The sequence below is a fragment of the Solanum stenotomum genome, chromosome 12, assembly GCF_019186545.1.
Source record: "Solanum stenotomum isolate F172 chromosome 12, ASM1918654v1, whole genome shotgun sequence".
Classification (NCBI taxonomy): Eukaryota; Viridiplantae; Streptophyta; class Magnoliopsida; order Solanales; family Solanaceae; genus Solanum; species Solanum stenotomum.
This window is the reverse complement of record NC_064293.1, coordinates 44,653,045-44,673,546: the sequence shown is the minus strand read 5'-3', so window position 1 is coordinate 44,673,546 and position 20,502 is coordinate 44,653,045. Positions and strand designations below refer to the sequence as shown.

Below are 20,502 nucleotides of genomic sequence, written 5' to 3'. Positions count from 1 at the left end.
AATTTGGGCCATTTTCTTAAGTATCCGGCCCAACTATAATATATTGGACTTGAAACGACTATAATCCCACTAATTTAGATCCTATTTATTATAATTCCCAATAGTTTGTAATATTACTTTTTATACCATATTTTGACCTCGAGATACATGTATCATTAAGGGCAGAGATACAAGTATCCAACAGTTTTTAAAGCTAAGATAAATAATTTATCAATTTGAATTAAAGAAGTGTAACTTATTTCCTTTATTAAAGGATTGATTGTTGACTAATTAACAACCCAACAGATTTACAGGATCTTGAGTATCAACCTAACAAGTTTTCCAAAAATAACGAAATCATAATCCCAAATAATTTTGTTATTGTACTCTTCATCTTCTTCATCGGTTCCTTCCTTTGTATCCGCCTGAATCCTACGCCAACTTTTTAAAACACATATAAAGAGGAATACATCGGCAGGTTGAGGTGCAATTTAAAATAGTCTAATTATGATAACGGAACTAAATAGAATGAAATTGGTACAAAAAATCATGTAGTTTTCTCCTTTGATATTGAACTCTGCTGCTGAACGACCAAAATCCTTGTCATATGCATCAACCAGAAAGGCTCTTTATTGCCCTTTGTGCAAGCTAGTTTCATTTCGTTACAAAGGTGGATGATGCATCTCGTCATTAATAACGCTATATGTATCTCGAGCATGTATCTCGTAGCTTAATTTTTAAAAGTTTATACAATCGAACTTTAGAGAAATATGAATTTTATCTCAGATACATGTATCAATATGTATCTCAGTCTTAAAAACTGTTAGCTACATGTATCTCGCTACTAATGATACATGTATCTCGAGCATGTCTCTCATAGCCTAATTTGTAAAAGTTTATACAATAGAACTTTAAAGAAATATGAACTCTATTTCAGATACATAAATAAGATGTAAAACCAAGATACATTAGAATAATGAAAAAAAAGTAATTTACATCTTTGTATACTTGTGATTATCAAAATTTAGTTTTGAATTAGGGACATGCAAACATGAATTGAGAGGATTAAGGAAGAAAGGGAGATGGTGAAAGTGTTTGAAGATCGGGGGTGGGGCTAGGGGTGAGAGAGACAGAAGGTAATGGGATTTGGGGAGGGAGCAAAAGATTGAAGTGAGAGAAAAACTATTTGAATTGATAATTTACCATTAATTAATGAGTTTAAATTTTAAGATAATTATTTAATATCATATATAAGAGATTTGTGTATCTAATTAAATATTTTAACCTATATGGAATAAAAAATAAAAGTGGTATTGTGCGTAATTTTTTTAAACTAGAGATAAATTAAGTATATATGGTGCTAAAGTATGTCAAACTAGGTAGTTTTTCCTATAATATATTGGACTTGAAACGACGTGATCTACGGGCTCATGTCCAAATGTTTAATTATTGGCCTTGCAAAGTCACAACTTTAGTTAAAATGGTCCAATGCTTGGCCTTATAACACTTCAAACAAAAACGTCTGAAGTTAGACAGGAATTTTTAAGTAGTGCCACAAATGAGTAAACTTTTTTTAAAAAATTGTGACATCGACTATAAATTGAATGGCAACCAAAAACAAGTACTATTTGGGCACTTCGCTAGAGTTTTCTACATAGATTTTGGTTTGGTCCATATGAAAGCTGGTCTTCGGTGAATACTAATTGAGACAATTACTTAACTAGATAAACTTTGAGAGTTCTAAAATACTATTAAATATAGCGAGAGTTTTTGAAATTTATCTTACATCAATGATACAATAGTTTTTAAAATTTGTCAGGTATCAATGATACATTAATATGTTATGCACCAGTGATAACAATTCATTTTGTTTATGTTATTATATCACCAAAACAAAGAGAATTTTAGAAATTATTGATATTTTTGATAATTAGTTTTCAAACTATCACTATTTCTTTTTTAAAAAATCCATACTAATTTGTCTAGTATTTTTTTTCTCAATAATTTGTGTGGAAATAAATGTAAAAAACTCTCTTTGGGTGGGCAGATTCAGTACTATAAACTTTATGACACATTTTGCTTGGGTTTATTTCAAAATACTAAAATAATTCAGACAAGACAAGCTTTTTTTTAAGATGAACATTTAATTGCCTATTTTACTAAAAATGTAACTCTCTGTCGTTTTTTAATATATTAACTACATTAATTTTTTATTAACATATTCACATGACCGTTCAATCTCATGCCTTTGATCAATTATGATTTGTGAGGGCAAAAATAATTGGAACCTATTCTTCTCTCTTTGATCAAGTTCTTGAACTCCTTTTAACTCCAGCCACGTCCCTTAAAGCGTTTGAACTTTTTTTATTAGTATTATTTTTAACAATCCTTCTTTTGTGCAGCCAAGAGTAATTTAGACGAAATCTTATTGAGATGTGGTAAATGAGTGGGTTGAGCTAAATTTGGATGAGTGGAGATGAAGTGAGTTAAAAAGGTTAGATTATTGATTCGTTCAAAAGTTACTTGAGTTGAAATGGGCTAAAATACGGGTTAAAATCTAACCCCCTCAATTCTTACTAAGTTATAATTGTTTTATTTGTTCTTCTATAATCTTTCACTACATAATAAAATTGTTATTTTTCTTTATTATGACTATATATACATCAAATTTTTAAAAAATGTCTTTTTGAAAATATTTTGACCAGATTTCAAAAGAATTAATTTGATTAGATAACAATCCAAAATTGATGGGTTAAGCTAATAAATGGGTGAGACAATAATCAACCCAAACTTGAACGAATTGAACAAGTTATGATTGTATGAGCTAATTTTGTTATATCTAGTTATATATTTGACCGGGCTCTAAATATTGATCATTAATAATTCTTATTAATTATACTTCTCCAATTAAATCCCTACTTAATACAATTTTAAAAGTTTCTTTGACCATCAAAACAAGGAGAATACTAACAAAAAAAAAGTCATTGCTCTATTTATATTTTCTTTAATTAGGTGAATGCATCACTCATAATGCTATCACAGGTGTCAACAAAACGGAACAACCATGAATAATAATTTAATGCAAATATAAACATAAACAATTACGCTAATAATTCCATAAAATAAAGTAATAATTACTCAATTAACACCCCCCTCCCCCCCCTTTGAATGAGTCTCTTATTTAGTTCAATTTGGCACAACTACATGCACCGCTCCTGAAAGCGATAGCTTCCACCCCTCCTTCAATAGTATTTGCCATTGTCATTTCATAGACAAGCTTAGACTTCTTTTTTTTCAGTATTTGAAATTTCTTACTAATTCAGATTCACATTGAATATATGTGAGGATATTTCTTTGTTGCTGCCATTTGGTAAACAGGTTTAGTACATCTCTTTTCAACCGAGAAACAAATTAATGATCGTCATATTCTATTTTTAGTAAAATATTTGTTTCTCTTCCGTCCTGTGTAGCTTTCCAACCGTTTGGACTAGTCAGGTTCTGTGCAGTTTGATGGGTTTTTAAGGAAAGTGGAGATTTACATAAGAAAGCAAATCAGATTGCAAAATTACCATTCAATAGTACTCACAAAAGGAAGCAAGTAATTTTGAATTTCCATTCCCAAAAGATTATTAAGGGAAAAAAAGCATTTATTACCTTACCTGCAAATAATTAATGCCCCTCAACTACATTATTACCAGCGGGGGAATAATTCTCTTTTTTTTTTTCACCTCCTCTATTTCCTTGGTTTCTCCATTAGTACTCAGCCCCTAAAATCATAAAACAAAAAACGTAACGTTTTCAGCGGAAGCAGTTGAACTGGGCTGTAAGGTGAAAATTAAAGGGGTTGGCCATGGAAGCCATCAGAAATTGGGCAGATTTAGGGATTGTTGATACTATTTATGAAGACGATGCTGAAGATTCCTCTACTACTTCTCTTTCGATCTCTCCACGAATCTCCCCATCTCCTTCACCTCCCCGCTCTAGGGTCGTCTCCTGGTAATAATTTAATTACTTATATGAATCTTATATGTTGTATCAGATAATCTGTCTTTTTTAAAATTATAGGAATTGGAGGTTTACTAAAATGTGAATTTACTTTCAATAAACATGGTTTACGCTTGATTTATGATCTGCATTTGTTATGTAAGGTCCAAAGTCACTGGAAATGAGACTGATGTAGTCATACATGTTGAGAGCTCACGTTTTCGCTTACACAAGGTACTTTCATGCTCCAATCATTTTTCATTTTTCACCTTTATCTTTTCCTCCTTTTTTACCCATGGGTAAATTGATTCAGAAGGAACTTGTTCCTTTTTTTAATTTGTTTTTTTGTTTCTTCGACAATTTTTTTCTTTAAAATTATTGACTTGTTGGTGTGTTGTTGCTACATCTCCATCAATCTGAAACAGGACTAAAGTTGACCGAATAATTTGTTTATTTGTTCGTATCTTAACATAAACTTAAGTTAAATTGTTTCAATACAAATCTATACTATCTGTCTGTCTATACATAAATATGAAAACTATTTCACAAACAATACAAGAATTAACATGATAAGATGTTCAAGTTCAAACAGTATAGTCCAAAAAAAGTACACTATAATAAAATGTTAATATGAGATGCAATTGTCTATAGTCATCAAGGCCCATTCCTAGTTACTACATATTTCCAGAATACCCCCTTTCTTCTTTCATTTTTAGAATATCTGATTGCAAAAATTTACTAGTATTTTCCTACAGAAATAAGTGTTGCATTAACAAATTAAAAATAAAATAAAATTATCCCTTAAAAGTTAAAAAAGACAAAATAGTTTTGAGTTTTATTTTGGACTACTAAATTCTCACCACTTCTTTTTCTTTTGTTTTCAAAAGGTTTGAATATTTCGAGATATAAAATAGACCTATTATATTTTGCAGTTCTTATAATTCAAATTGACACTAGCTTTGGAAATATCCACTACATAATTGAAGATCATAAAATTGTTTTACAATTATGCACTTGATAGCTGTGCCTACAACTGAAGTGTACATTTCTCAATTAATGCAAAAACTGGGGGCATTTACTGAGTATTTACTAAATTTACCTTAGGATCCGTTGGCAGCAAGGAGTGGATTTCTGAAAAGAAAGCTGAAGGGTTTGTCCGAATTAACCCTCTCTCCGCCGTTAAAGATAACGGCCGAAACATTCTCTTTGATCGCAGAGTTTTGTTATGACTCGCACATCGTCGTTACGCCGTTTAACGTCGCCGCACTTCATACGGCGGCGGAATTGCTAGAGATGGCGGAGGCTAATAACATTGCAGGTGGCGAAAACTTGGCTCAGAAAACGGAAGCATATTTCCGCCGTGTAATTGCCGTTAATCGTGAATATGCATCGATCGTGCTGCGTTCTTGTGTTCCTCTGCTCCCGGAGTGTGAAACGACATCGTCACTGTTGAGTAGATGTATTGAAGCGTTAAGTTTGGTAGACAACGGTGACAGCATTATGAAGTGCCTCAGCGAAGTTAAAGAGTTGCGGCCTGTGGAATTTCAGTTAATCGTGATGTCCATGAATCGGTGGTTGAGTGGAAGCCATGATCAGCTCTATAGAGTTGTTGACCTTTATCTAAAGGTAAGATAACCCCAATCCCAATTTACAAAATTCAAACTATATCACACAAATTGGAACAAGAGAGTATAAATTTTTAATCTAGTTCATAGTTTCCCTACTAGCAATGATGCACTTCATTCCTTTAATTTGTTAGTTACGCTGTTCTTTCAACAGGAATACAAGGGGAAGATAACAGATGAAGAAAAAATCATAATGTGCAATTACATCGACTGTAGCATCCTTTCGCCACAACTTCTCATGCATGCGGTCCAAAACGCCAGAATGCCATTAAGGTTTGTGGTCCAAGCCATGTTCATTGAGCAATTGAGCACCCGCCGCTCTATCCTAACGTCCACTGCTGCTGACAACCACGATCATCACATTGATCTTCTCCGAAGCAAAAACGATGTCAGTTTGGGTGCAATTCTAGAGCGAGACGCAGCACTTCGTCAAGTGTCACAGCTTAAGGCAGCTATGAACGCCACAAGCTCACGAATCCAGAGTTTAGAGCAAGAGTTGAGTGGCATGAAGAAACTTCTTAACGAATCAGATCAAAACGCGAAGAATAATTTGTCCCATAACTCTGCTCGCTCTGCTAGTTTTCGATTGAGTTCCGAGAATAAGATCGATAGAGGACAAATTGGATCAGTTTCATCAGCAAGCTTCCGGATACTTACCGCTAGAGATAGAGCGGTTATGGGATCGTCTAATTCATCAGAAGTATCTTACGAGGAAAATACGAAAGTGGAAAAGATAAATTTTAGTAGAAGGTTTATGAATGGATTGAAGAGCGCATTCCGAGTATCAAAGAAGAAAACAGAGACAAAGGTGGAAAATGTAAAAGAGGCCGAAGATGGTAAACAACAACATGGGGAGGTTGTGGTGATAAAGAAGGATGTGCCTTTTAGCAGGCAGCCTCGTTCTCTAGATTAAAAAATTAAAGTCCTTCCGTTTGCACAATTTATTTACATTTATGTGATACTTGAGGTTTTGTTGAATTTGTTTTCTCCTATTGGTAAACAACAACATGGGGAAGTTAGCGTTTTTCAAAATTGATTTGGGGACTGGTATAGGATTTAAATTGTGTTACTAGTTGCTTGACTTGTATTGCTTTCCAAATTGTTTTCTCGATGTGAGACCATGTCCGCACACCACACAATTCATAGTTTGTTTGGTTGAGTAGAAGTGTTTGGTGAAGCTTTTAGGAAAAATAATAGTAGTATAATTAGTAATAAAACATGAAAAGAATAGTTTCTCCCCAAAAAAAAAAAAAAATTAAAAGTAGAAGGTTGTTTTAATTGTCCTTCTGGCGAACTACTGAAAAGCTGTAGTAACTCTTTAGAATTTCAATTGTATACTTGTATCTCAAATTATAAATTGGTCTGAGTGGCATATGCAAACTAAATTCTCATTTATGCTATACAGAGTGTAGTCCAATAAAAATAACGTGATTTATTAATACGTTCACATGTGACTTATTTAAAGAGGCAGAAATTAAACCGTATGTGTGTTGTAAACCTGAAGGGAAGATAGAGAAAAGATCTTGGTTGCCAGCATTTCGGTGGGCTTCATGTATGCAAATCTGAAGAGCTTTAGGAGTCTGATTATTTTAAATTTGCGCCTCAATGAATTACTCAATCATAAATTGACGTTGAGTTGAGTTTTCATTTGATCATACATTTTGAAGTTGAAACTTGAAATATTAAAAAAAAAAAAAAAAAAAAAGGTGAAAGACACACAAAAATTCTAAATAATATGTTAAAATCGAGTCATCGATAAGATGTTTATCAAAGAGATTTTATTTTGAAATTTTGAGTTTTTAAAATTATGTTCGAATATGAATTTACGTGGAAAAAGAATATAGCTTTGTGCGTGAAAGTTCTATAAAAAACAAAGAATCTTAGAAGCTAAGTTAGTTTGGCTACATAAATTTCTACCTTGATGGTGAAGATTTGATTCACCATCTTGTAATATCCTTCCTCATCCTCAATTTTATTTATAAAAATAAATATAAAGTCCCCAAAACTCAATCAAATTGGAATTTAAAAATATTTGAAGACCAAATTTTCTCCTTTTGTGACCGGCTTAGATATCCATTCCGCGGAGATGCCAAACTTTAATAAGTGTTTAACCAGACTTTTGGATTAGATTTTAAAATTTTATTTTTTTAAAATTAATTTTGACTGTATACATATTTTTAATATGATCAAAAAATATTTATTTGATTATAAAAGTTGTTCAAGAGTTTCAAACTCTATTAAATTTTACAATCAAATAAATATTTAAATAAATTTTAAAATTTAATTCAAATATTTGATTGGTTAAAATTTGGAGTCAATTTCCTAAATGGTCACCCAAGTTTATGAAATTGCCTTAAAATATCATTTATGTTTCATTTAGGACCAAAATATCACTTAACTATCACTATTTTCCTCAAAATATACTTACCACTTCAAAAGTCCCTTCTCTCCAAGTTGGCATGCCATGTCATTGAAGCCTTTTTTTAAAAAAAATAATAGACTTATTTAATTAATCAAACTCAATAAACTAAACTAATGATCTTGTTGTTTTTTAATTTTTAAATATATATATATATTGAGAAGAAATTTTCATACTTAAAAATCTTTTATCATAATTAACTTTTTATTTTTTTATGCTATGAAGAATAGTTTTTTAAAAAAAACTTACTATAATGTCATCAATTTTGAATACTCATAATCACATATTTTCAAAAAAAAATGATATATAAATCACTGATCAAAATTAAATTAAAAACAAAAGTTAAATAATAAATTTCTCCTCTTTATCAACTATTTTGTCAACCTTACAAATTTATTTGAATACTTTTATGAAAAAATTACTTAAAATTTTCAAATAATTTACTTAGAGATTTCAAAAATTCTCAGGTAACAATTGCACACAAAAAAAATCATTGAAGTTTATTTGGTAGAAAAATATGAAGGAATTAGATATTTTAAAAGTATTTTTTTTATATTCTTCATAAATTCTCACATAATTTATATATTTGTTTAGTAGAGACATACATTTAATAAATTAAATAGGTCTATTATTCTTTTTTTAAAAATGATGATTTAATGACATGACATATCAACTAGAATAGAAGGAAACTTTTGAGGTATTAGTATATTATAATAATAATATTGTAAGCATGAATTTCAAAGTACACAATTAATTATATTGTAATAGTTAATTGACATTTAATATTATTGATTCATTATACAGTTTATGATTAATTGATGTAAGTTAACATTCATGAGTGATTTGCATATCGATATTTTTTTTTGAATATATGTGTTTATAAGTATTTAAAATTGATGACAATATAGTATATTTTAAAACCCTATTTTTTCATAGCATAAAAAAAAAGTTTAATTATGATAAAAGATTCTTCCGTATGAAGTTTTCTTCTTAATAAACATATATATATATATATATATATATATATATATATATATATATATATTAAAAATAATAAGATTATTATTTTAGTTAAATGAGTTTGATGAATTGAATAAGTCTATTATTTCAAAAAAAGCTTTTAATAACATGGCAGGCCAACTAGGAGAGAGTAAAGTTTTTAAAGTTTTAAGTATATTTGGAGGAAAATAGTGATAGTTGAGTGATATTTTGATCCTAAGTGAAACATAAATAATATTTCAAGGCAATTTCCCAAACTTGGATGACCATTTAGGGAATTGACTCTTAAAATTTGGCATCTGAATAGGATGGAAATCAAAGGTGTACAGAGATGGAGTGGGATCTTCCTTGTACATTCCACTCATGACTCATGAACATGACAAAAAATAATGACTAGGATTCAGTTCATCATGTTTTTTGTTCTTTTAGGGGACGGATAAGGTCGTGTGATAATTAGAAAAGAGAACCAGCGAAAAATAAAATATACAGAGAATATATCTTTCGATTTAGAGTAAGTAATATATCCTCGTTAAAAAGTGATGCATATATATTTTAATTGTCTAATAAATGATGTATATTTATCTTTTTCGTTAATAAATTTATATTTACCTAATTGGAAAAAATTATAACACTGATTTTTTAATTTATTTTAAAAATATCACGCGGTGACTGGTGATCTTTAAAAATTATCTCACCTCTTTTCTATGCCTCTAGATCCGACCCAAAAATAATATTTTTTCTTCTACTCAGTCATAAAATTGATTTAGATCGGATCTAAATAGAGGTAGAATTGATTTGTTTTAATTGGATCGGGTTTGGGTGAGTAAAAAAAATGGATGACGTAATTTTGTAAGCCACATGACATTTTTGAATTTAAAAAAATCAATTTTGAGATTTTCTTTTTAAAAAATTCTATATGTTAACGAAAAGGGTAAATTATAATATTTATTAAATGATAAGAGTATATATGCACTATTTGTTAGATGACAAGGATATATAAAGTCCGTTTGGGTTGACTTTAAAAAGTAACTTTTAAAAGTGCTGAAAGTTATTTTTAGAATAAGTAGTTATGTGTTTGGATAAAAGTGTTGCCGCTGGAAAAAAAATGTTGATGTGTTTGGTACGTAAGTGCTGTTAAACAATTTATTTTATATCAAAATGCTTGAAATCACTTTAAAGTTGTTAACATTATAAAAAGTTGATAACTTTAAGATTTGAGAATTTCTTTAAAAAAAATTAATTTGATTAAGTTACAACCATATCATAACTGAAATTGAAACTCTTATCGGTGGGCTAAAACTTGCCATTGCTCATAAGCTGAATTCCATAGAGATTGAAATTGATTCCACTGAATTAATTGACGCACTAAATCACACACAACCTAGTTATGCATCCTCTATCACTTCTTGCAGATTACTTATGAAGAAGTTGGGAAATTCAGTGGTCCGCCATAACTTTCAAATTTCGTCAAGCCAACAAAGTAGCAGATTTTTTGTGCAAAATGGGTACCAAGCTAACACCATCCTCACAATCTACTATCATATTCACTCCACCAAATCCAGTCCTAGCTCTAATATAGGTGGACCGGGAGTAGAAACTACTAAACTAGTATTAATGACTAATTGTAATAAGTTAGTGTGTTTTGAGAATCTATCTATAATCACCAACTACGGTGAAAGTGTAATCGCCACTAGGCTTATAACCGCTTAATATATATATATATATATGCTCAACTTATTACTTAAGTTAATTTTATATGAATAACTTATTTAGATTTTTAAAATATATAATTTGAATACATCATGTGAAAAGTTTAAAATGTTTTTTTAATTACAGTAATAAGTATTACTTTATTTATTATTCATATATTTCTTCATCATCACAAATCGTTTATAAGAGGAATAGTTAAAGAAGGACAAAAGTAATATCTAAAAGAACTGAGGGTACAAAATAATATTTTTGGTCAAATTTAAATGACTTTTAAATAAAAAAATAAAAAATAGGCAGAGTAATATTTTTTATTTTTGACTTGTATTAAATTATTTTTAAATTTATCAAATACTTTTATTTGATCAACTTTTAAGTCAGTTCAAACATACTTTAATCATAGATTTAGAGGGGGTATATTTGGCCCGTTGCCCTTTGAATTATGCAACTTCCATTTTTAATTGAATTTAGACTTTTTATCTACCAAATAAATGATGTTATAATCATTACGTTTTTTAATTTTAACTTTAAATAAAGAAATACTAAACAGATTTATAAACTAATGTTAACCGATAACAACAAAGTAAATAGAAAAATATTACTCTAAAAATAAAAATCTATTTTAAAAGGGTTAAAAACCATTTCCCCCCTTCAATGGGTCCAAGATGCTAATATTTAAGAGAGAAATCTATCGCGTCCGTTTTCTCTCTCGTGAATGTCGTGATCGCAACCCTCCCACCAAAGCTGAATCCACCATTCCTAATTTCATTCTTCCTCCCTAGCTTCGGAGTAGTACATTTTTGCTAATATACAATCAATCGATCAAGATTCAAGATTGTTCCCAGTTCAGATGCTTGATGATGACTGTCGTCGGAAACAATGCGTTGATTTGTCGTCCTCAGTCGGAATCTTGCTGTGCGTCGATGAAGTTAGGGGTTTTGAAGCTACCGGCGTGTAATTGCAAAGCTAAATCACTGGGCTTCCACATTACCGGTACCGAGGTGAAAACCACCTTCTTACCGCATGTAAGGAAAACGGAGACTTCTAGAACCGTTCATATCAACGGAAAATCCGCAAGTTCTCATCAGCCAGGATACAATTCAAACGATGAAATCAGCGCAATCGATTTTTCTGGCTTTTCTGGTATTGATATTCTATCTTCTTTTAAAATTTTACTTTATATACATATTTTCCTCCGTTTTCTTGAGGCACATTATGTCTGTAACTGCTAATCTATTATGGAATATGCGTGATTTTACTGTTTTGGACTCAAAAGTACATATAGTTTAGAAATTTTAACAGTGTATATTTAACTCTGAATCCTCCGTTTATCATAAAAAAAAGTAGTTGGTGCAATTAGCAATCACGCCAGCCGGCTTTAAAATCTTGAATCTCTCTCTCTACGGAAGCACTGCAAAATTCTAATTTCTGACTCATATGCTATTTCCTCTTGTATCCTGTGGAAGAATTAGAAATTCTTTACCTCTGATTTTATCTGGATTGTTTGGACATATCTTTTGTTGTGAACTCAATGAGACATCTGCTAGTTTAATTGAGACATCTGCTAATATGAATGATAAGGAGGATGCGACTAGTGATTATCGCATTGATAAGCCACGGCGGAGTACTAGAAGTGTCACCTAATAGGTTGGACAGTTACTTTTAGGCAGGAAGAAAGTCACGTGAGCAAGGCTACGGTTAGTTGTGAAAGTTGTATAAAAGTGTGAGAGCGTAGGAAAAGAGTAGGCAGTTAATTATGATTCTGAATATTCTCACCCTCTTCTTCTGTCTTCTCAACCCAATTCTAGGCTTCTAGTTTCAGATTTCAAGTATATTTCCTTGTATCAGTGTTCCTTACAGTTCCTTTGTTTGTGTCCTATTGTATTGTAATTGTATTCCTTAAAACATATCATATATATGTATAAGAGTTTGTTTGTATTGTGAAAATTGAGAGTGTTCCATCTTTTCTTGCTTATGTGCAATAGACGAACGGGGTACTCTTTACTTGTGGCTTATTATTTTCGGTGGAAGTATTAAATGTAATTTGAGTGTTAAAAAAGTAATAATTATTGATGGTGAATAATATAACTAGGTAAAAGTATACCCCTGACTTCTACAAATGGGAATTCAACAAACATTGTTTGGCACAAATGCTCTGTAGAGAAAAGTGACAGACAGGAGTTACTTCAGCAAAGGGGTTGTGTTATATGGATAACTGGTCTCAGTGGTTCAGGTTTGTTTCACATCCCATAAGCTCATACCAGTTATCAAATTTTCCACCTCTCCATCACTTTATATTCTTGCAGATACTTCTTTCCATATGATGTAGATGTACTGTACGTTTCTTTATTTTCTTGGTTTTGTTTAGTTTTCTGTACATGCGTATGATGCTTCAGAACAATGCACAAGTCTGAAATGCTTTTATCTTCCATTCTGTTACCAACAAACGCATTTCTAGTTTCTCCGCAAGCTATTTTTCCAACATACTGTGGGACTAAATGCAAATTCAAGATTTAAACCAAAAATGTCGCAACCTAACATTTAATTGATTTTGAAGTACTAGTTAGATAGTGTTTTTTCCTATTTAGTTCTTTTTTTTTTCCTTTACAGCCTTGGTCAATGGATTCATCTGAAACTAGCAGAATTCAAAGATGCTTTTGTAGATCATAAGATTAGGCTTACTTATAAAAAGAAAGATTAGGCTGTCTTTCGTTGTTGCATCACATTCAGGGTATTTGTAATGATCCCTTCATTTGCAGTAGCATGTTGATATTTGATTATGATTTTTTAGTTACTAGATGGTTAATTGTGGAATTCATGCTAACTGTATTCCTTCTTGAAAGTCTTAGATCAGCATTCAGCTATAGTATTCCTTCTTGAAAGTCTTAGATCAGCATTCAGCTATAGTATTCCTCTTGAAAGTCTTAGATCAGCATTCAGCTATAGTATACTCCTGCAGTTTTATGCTCTCCGCTTCACGCTTAGCTGATTACACTAAAAGATCAAGAAATAACAGAATCATTTAAGTATAAGATTTTGGATAGTTATCCTACCGGAAGTTTGCTTGATGAATACGAATTTTGCTTAAGAAGCCATTCATCAGTAGACAAGGGAATAATAATCTGAAAACCTGGAGTTGTTTCTAAAATAATGGAAAACAGCATGTCAGCATTCAAATGGTTCATTCGATTGCAATTTCAACCTGGTCTCTTTCAAACTGCCTAGTTGAATTTAAAAATTATTTGTAAACATGCTGGCTTAAGTTATTATGAGTGTAGATATAATTGGAAGCCCATGGAATGATTGTAGCAAAACATCTTAATACACGACAAGTTATTTTGTTCTCTTGACATTGCTTAAATTCTTTATTTTTTTATTCCTCCCCCNCCCCCCCCCCCCCCCCCCCAAAAAAAAAAGGAGGAGGGATCAAGCAATACTTTTATCCTTATTGCTCGTATTGCCTGGTTTCTGTCTTCAGTCTATGAGGTATGAGCTGTTTGCATTGGCACTTCCTGTTTTTAATTTTTATATATTAAACATATTTTCAGGGAAGAGCACTGTGGCATGTGCTCTAGGTCGCGGTTTACATGCTAGAGGAAAACTCACTTATATTCTTGATGGTGATAATGTTCGCCATGGTCTAAATCGTGACCTTAGTTTTGCAGCTGAAGATCGGGCAGAAAATATTAGGCGGATCGGTTGGTTGCTACCTTCTCCACATTTCAAAGCCATCATATTGTTCCTTCTGGGATCTAATAATTGCAAATGGTTATTTTACAGGGGAAGTGGCAAAGCTTTTTGTGGATGCTGGAGTTATTTGCATTGCCAGTTTGATATCTCCCTACAGAGAGGAGCGAGATGCTTGCCGTGCTTCACTACCTGAAGGGGATTTCATTGAGGTTTGTACAATCATTGGTACTCAATGGATTAGCTTCTCAAGTGACACCTTGATTGTTTGGCATATCTAAACAGCTGTTTGAGTTGGCTAATTTTTAGGTGTTCATGGATGTTCCTCTACATGTATGTGAGGCAAGGGATCCTAAGGGATTGTATAAGCTAGCTCGAGCAGGAAAGATAAAAGGTTCTATCTGTTATCTCGGCATCTCTTCCTTTTGTGACTAGGAAGTATATTATGTAGTTGTATACTTGAATACACTCTTGCACTAATGAATTAGATTAATTTTGAGAAAGAAAGAGAATTGAGTTTGATTCTCTCTCTTAGCTATTAAAGCTACCTGGTCCTTGAACTTTTGTGTCCCTGCTGCTGTAGGCAGGAGATCCCCCTCTCCTCTGCTGATTTTGTTTTTGTGTCACTTCGTTGAACTTAGCTCTTGAAGGTGATTATAATGTGGGATTTTGCCAACTTGCAGGTTTTACTGGTATTGATGATCCTTATGAGCCACCGTTGAAATCAGAGGTAAGACAAGTTGCTCTTCTTGCTTAAACTAATTTGACATGCTGATCGATTTGAGGATAGAGTGGTAGCTCATATATTCAGTAATTGTCAGTATTCAGATAGTCAACATTTCCCTAACTTTAGGGGCTTGTACTACATTTTGAAACTGAAGATAAGTAATTTCAATCGTTCTGTTTATGCCATTGAGACTCAACTTTCTTTGGATGTGGGCTCAATTGCATTATGGCTTTTTCTCTAAGCTCTAATTATATCTGGTCTTTGTTGTGCAGATAGTGTTGCGTCAGAACCAAGGGCTATGTAATTCTCCTGATGACTTTGCTGATGTAGTGATCTCATACTTGGACAAAAATGGATACCTGAAAGCTTAACTGTTCAGGACCTTATGTTCAAGCGAGATTCAGAGAGATTTAGTTTCCTCTGTGTATAAGTGGAAAATGATGTATATAGATTTAGTTTGTAAACTGAAGGTTAGCACTGCTATTATACAACGCTTATGATCATATCACAGAAAGAAGCATTGCATTCATGTGCTAATTTGAAATATTGTCTTCTAAACTTGCTTCTAGAAACCCTGAACAGACTTAACTTTGGGAGTATCCCCTTACCCCTAATCTTGTTCAAGTGAAGCTAATAACGATGTTTAGTTTCTAGAAACAAGAACCATAATTGAGGTTTGGTTTTCAAATCAAACATGGGCTCTTGGTAGTTTATTGATATAGTTTCTTCATCTAACCAGTCAACGAGAACAAACAGATAAAATAATAGCAGGAAAATGAATAAACAAAAATCAGAACTTAATTTTGGATTTGCATACAGAAGTTGCATTCTGGAATTTGGTGAAAACTGAGATGTCACAGGTGCTAACTGTTCTGGCTTTGAGCTTCAAGACCTTCCATACAGTGACCTTCCCATGTAAAGCGGTTGACGAAGTAAAATTCAAGCAACCAGAGAATAGATCTCCTAAGAAATTAGGATTCTTAGAGAAACCATCTGAATCAATTAGCACAGCTGTGTTCAAATCATGATCTGCTCTTGCTGGAATGGTGTCTGCTTCAATTGGTGCTTCTGCTGCTGGATCTCCGCGATAAGTCACATAAGCTCTGCTACTGTCATACTTGAAGCTACCATAATTCCTGTTATGGATAGTGAGGATTAGGCCAATTGTTATGTTGAGGTGAAATGCCGGAAATGGCTCTAATCTTACTGTCTCTAATGTGACAGACTGAGTTGTGACTTTTGGACTTTTTGGCTTAAGGATAGTAAAATATAGAGTAATGGCAACGATAAGAAGAATAATTAAGAGAATTGCTGTGATGCCGCAGCCTATTTTGAGGGCTTTCTTTGTCCTTGAATTGCAGCATCCCATGGTGCAGTTTCTGCTGAGAAGAATGAAGGGAGATTTAGAGGGTATTTACACCACGAGTGTTGATGATTACTCATTGAAGGATCAGCATGTGGAGATTATTCCTAGGTGGCTTTGTATTAACCGATTATTAGACGGTTCAATTCCTTATGTTCAAGTTTTCTGAGATTTTTTGGCTGCTTCTCATTTGTCACTGTAATGGTGATGATAACAATAGAAGAATTGTTTAGTTGAGGTTGTACAAGATTACAAGTATTTAAGCTTCTTGTTTGTATCTACTAATACATTGAGGGCTTGTCAGGTCTGCACAGCTACTTCTTTAAAAAAAAAAAGAAACATGGACCAAAGAATCACTAGCGCCCCTTCACTAATAACACCGGGCGATCCTCAGTTACAAATGAATGCAGAAATGCTTTGCCTTGACACCAATTGCCAGTGGCCGTATTAATAACCAAAATTTTAAACTTAATATAGAAATGTCAAAAGAATTTAATCAGACGGAACTTCTTCTTCCTTTTTTTGGCAATACAGTAACAGTGTCAATGTCTTTTTCTGGAACTGACAAGGACAACAGCTCAGGTGGCCTAACATAAAATACAGGCTCAAATGAGCCATAGAAACTTTAAAGAGTAAAAGAAATGAAAGATGAGTGCTGAATAATGGAAGCGTAGTCCATCTACAGGTGTTAACGTCGTTGAAGCCTTGACTGCATATCTCTGGCCACAGCAGGGAGCCATCTCTCCCCCCTAATTTTTTTTAATGCTGCAACTCTTTCTTCCTCTCTTTTGGCAGCTGCTTTAGCTGCTGCTTCTCTTGATTCTAGTCTAGCCAATGATTTCTGGCAAGCATTTTTAGATGCAGCTAAAATATCCATCCCATCAACAGCAATGGACTTGATTTGGTTTTTGAACTGTGGCAACCATAATGGACCGAGTGAGAAGGTGAAATAACAAAACAGCGGAGGTGGAAAGAGAGTTCAAAATAAAAGATTTCACCAACTATGAATCAAACGAGAAGTAGAAAAGACAAACCTCTTTTGAGTTCTCCTCAAGTTCCTTCCCAGGACGAATTCTTGGTTTCTTTCTGGGTTTTTGGAGTTCATCTAGCAACAAAGCAGGGACACAAATGTTTTAGTTTTAGGCTCTAGTCTTACTACTGACATCTACAGTGTGCACCCTCTCAACAATATGCAGCTATAGTTGCTCAGATAGCAATGTGTTCAGGCGGCGAAGGAGGCAAAGTAGTTAAAACCCACCTCATTCACCTAGTTCTCCCTCCTGTAAGTCATTGGGTGGTGAATCCATTCCGCGGTGTATTTGTCTAAGAACAGTTAGTTCACGACACCCATCCTTTCCCTGCCCCCTTAATCAAAATAAATTAGAAAAAAGAGACGTTTTTATGTCTGCTTATCTATTCACCCCACTGTATGCCTAAAATTTTTGTGTGCTTACTCCACAAGTTCTATATGAATTTTCATCATTCCTTTCAATCACATCCTTGACTTTCTCCATCTAAGTAGTGACCATCAGAACAAATTAATTCCAATCATATTAGTCTAGTAAGTAAAGTGAAACGCACTAAACGAACCCCCCACCCCCAAAATTTCTGTAGTTTGGTCACTTGACTCCTCAAAATTTAAGGGTAGTCATTCAGCAGATTATTCCTTTTGTTAGTTTCTGCTAAAGTGTTAACATCTCTACTAAAGCGATGAAAGAGTAGGTGAAACAAAAATTCGAAATCTAAACGATAGCCTGGAAATTTAGGATGAAGTAGGGGTGTGCACTATTCGGATTAAACCGAATAACCAAACCAAACCAAACCGAAATTTTATTTGGATTGGTTTTTTGGTTTTTCGGATTGGTTTTGGATTAATAAATTACTTTGTTTGGTTTTTTGGTTTGGTTTTGGATTTTAAAAGATAAAAACCGAAAAACCAAAAAAAACCGAATTATATATATATATTGCGTGGAGTCGCGTGTTGTGCCACATAAGTCAAAAGGTGTACAAAATTACAAAAAAAATGAGTTCAAGGGGGTAATAGGACCTTAATTTAGTTAAGGTGTGTCTATGGAATTTCGGTCATAGTCTAGGGGGTACTTGTGTCTTCTCCCTTTTATGTTTGAATTGCATTTACAATAGGTATACTTATAAGTATTGTGTTTTAAGTTTTACTTATGATTTATATTAGAAAGTATATTTAAGGGATTAATTATTATTACTTTGGTTATATATGTTATTAATTATTGACATAACCGAATAACCAAACCGAAAAAAGCCAAACCGAATAGAGAAAAACCAAACCAAACCAAATTTATTTTGGATCGGATTGGGTTACACTTTTACAAAACCAAAAACCGAAAATCCAAACCAAATAGTGTAAAACCAAACCAAAAAACCGAATGCACACCCCTAGGATGAAGGAATGCAAGTTGCTGTTAGAATTTAGAAATTGGCCTGGCTCTTCCCGTCAGCATGGCTAAAGACATTTTTATTTATTAAGAATAAATAAGTATGGGAACACTGTAGCATGGCTTTTCCATTATGCATCTAATAAACTTTTATCCCATAAGTGAAAGCAAGTTAACACAGTATCAAGCTTACGCTTGTATTAAACAAGGTTGGTCAATGTAGTAAAAGTTGGGGTTTAAGAATGTTAAGCAAACAAACAACAAACAAATTTTAGCAGACATAACAATCATCAAATTGCTTGCTTGATATTTTCTTTTCTTTTACCTGTGTGATCAAACACAATCCCAGGTGGAGCACGCCTAAACAACCGGACTCCACCTCCATTCATTGAGGGTGTATCTTCCTGTGAAGCATCATCAATGTCTCTCACTATGTCTAAAGTCTTGTCTAAAATGTCTTCTAAAGTCTTCAGGCCCTGTTAGTGTCCATTCATGAAATTTATTCATCAAGCAATGACCGCAATAGCAAAAACATGATAGACCAAAATGTTGTGGAAGGCCTTTAGGGAAAATTACTACAATCTTATCAGTTCCAATTGTCATGTTATTAGTGCTAGCATGATAAGACATACTATAATTAGGCTACGAGAATAGAGATAAAAGACTCCCTAGAATCAAATCTATCAAAATGAAGGAATTTCTAGAGTATTAAAATAACATCATTGGAACACTCAATTAACAAGAGTTGCAAGGTGTATACTCAGGTAAGCAAATGAGATTGAAAAAATGAGAAAGTACCTTTATTTGATAATGTTTGAGCTTCCGGGGTTGGATGGTATCTATTTCATCTTCTTGGAATGGATGGGTGATAGATTCTCCGTTAGTAGCAGTGGCTGATGAATGAACTTTGGCGGTAGTTTTGCCGAATGTAGTTGTAGCAGCAACAGAATCTATGGCGGCTCTCCAATCAGCATCTCCATCCTCTTCACTGCTGCTGCTGCTGCTACTCGTGATTCTTCTCCGGTCACCACCCATCGTCGCTGATTGCTGAGTAGTGTTTCCTGGGTTTCCGGCGGCGACAATGTTGGCCCAAACAGCTTGAGTTACGACGAAGTAGTACTGGGCCTCAAGCCTCTAATTCATTGGGCTGAACTTAAAGCCCGTTTGAATTGACTTTAAAAAAAATAAATTAAATCACAAGTTTTTTTTTAAAACTTCGTATTGAATCAAACTATAACTTATAAATCGAGACGAATAATATGATATAATTGTTCCTTTTTTCTTTCCCTTTCGACTTTTAAGATATTTCAAATATATTTCATAAATAAATCTAGTTTAGAATAAGTTTAAAACATAATTATGATTCAGTTTTGATTTTAAGCTCCAAATATTCAAGTGATTCAAATAATAATTAATCATAATTTCAAATCTTTTTTCTACTATATTTTCATTCCTTTACTCAATAATAAAGATTCAAAATTCACTTATATTACTATATAAAGAAGAGTGAATAAAATTCACTCTTCTTTCGACACGTGGCACCTAATAAAAGGAGCCATATATATATATATATATATATATATATATATATATATATATAA

The 20,502-nt window shown here is 32.8% G+C and overlaps 4 protein-coding genes across 5 annotated transcripts; 2 read left to right on the top strand and 2 right to left on the bottom strand.

The window, feature by feature from the left end:
• Positions 1-3,337: 3,337 nt before the first annotated feature.
• LOC125849423 (BTB/POZ domain-containing protein At3g49900) lies at positions 3,338-6,554 on the top strand. The gene is made up of 4 exons (XM_049529506.1): positions 3,338-3,975; positions 4,128-4,197; positions 5,068-5,589; positions 5,743-6,554. The coding sequence occupies exons 1-4, from the start codon at positions 3,830-3,832 to the stop codon at positions 6,499-6,501; spliced, it is 1,497 nt and encodes a 498-aa protein (XP_049385463.1). The 5' UTR covers positions 3,338-3,829; the 3' UTR covers positions 6,502-6,554.
• A 4,853-nt stretch (positions 6,555-11,407) lies between these two features.
• On the top strand, positions 11,408-16,281 carry LOC125849435 (adenylyl-sulfate kinase 3). Its single transcript, XM_049529519.1, has 7 exons — positions 11,408-11,856; positions 12,806-12,946; positions 14,262-14,411; positions 14,494-14,612; positions 14,710-14,794; positions 15,084-15,130; positions 15,400-16,281. The coding sequence occupies exons 1-7, from the start codon at positions 11,571-11,573 to the stop codon at positions 15,496-15,498; spliced, it is 927 nt and encodes a 308-aa protein (XP_049385476.1). The 5' UTR covers positions 11,408-11,570; the 3' UTR covers positions 15,499-16,281.
• Positions 15,918-16,496, bottom strand: LOC125847458 (uncharacterized). The gene has a single exon (XM_049527075.1). It carries the CDS (start codon positions 16,494-16,496, stop codon positions 15,918-15,920), a length of 579 nt encoding a protein of 192 aa, XP_049383032.1.
• Positions 16,497-16,939: 443 nt separating this feature from the next.
• Positions 16,940-20,019, bottom strand: LOC125849364 (uncharacterized). 2 transcript variants are annotated; one of them, XM_049529430.1, is made up of 5 exons: positions 19,700-19,996; positions 19,227-19,377; positions 17,525-17,595; positions 17,174-17,403; positions 16,950-17,077 (listed from the first exon to the last, which is right to left on the bottom strand). In XM_049529430.1, the coding sequence occupies exons 1-4, from the start codon at positions 19,934-19,936 to the stop codon at positions 17,179-17,181; spliced, it is 684 nt and encodes a 227-aa protein (XP_049385387.1). In that variant the 5' UTR covers positions 19,937-19,996; the 3' UTR covers positions 16,950-17,077; positions 17,174-17,178. The 2 variants fall into 2 exon arrangements, with proteins under 2 accessions (XP_049385386.1, XP_049385387.1); XM_049529429.1 differs by having other exon boundaries at positions 16,940-17,403; positions 19,700-20,019.
• Between the last annotated feature and the right edge of the window lie 483 nt (positions 20,020-20,502).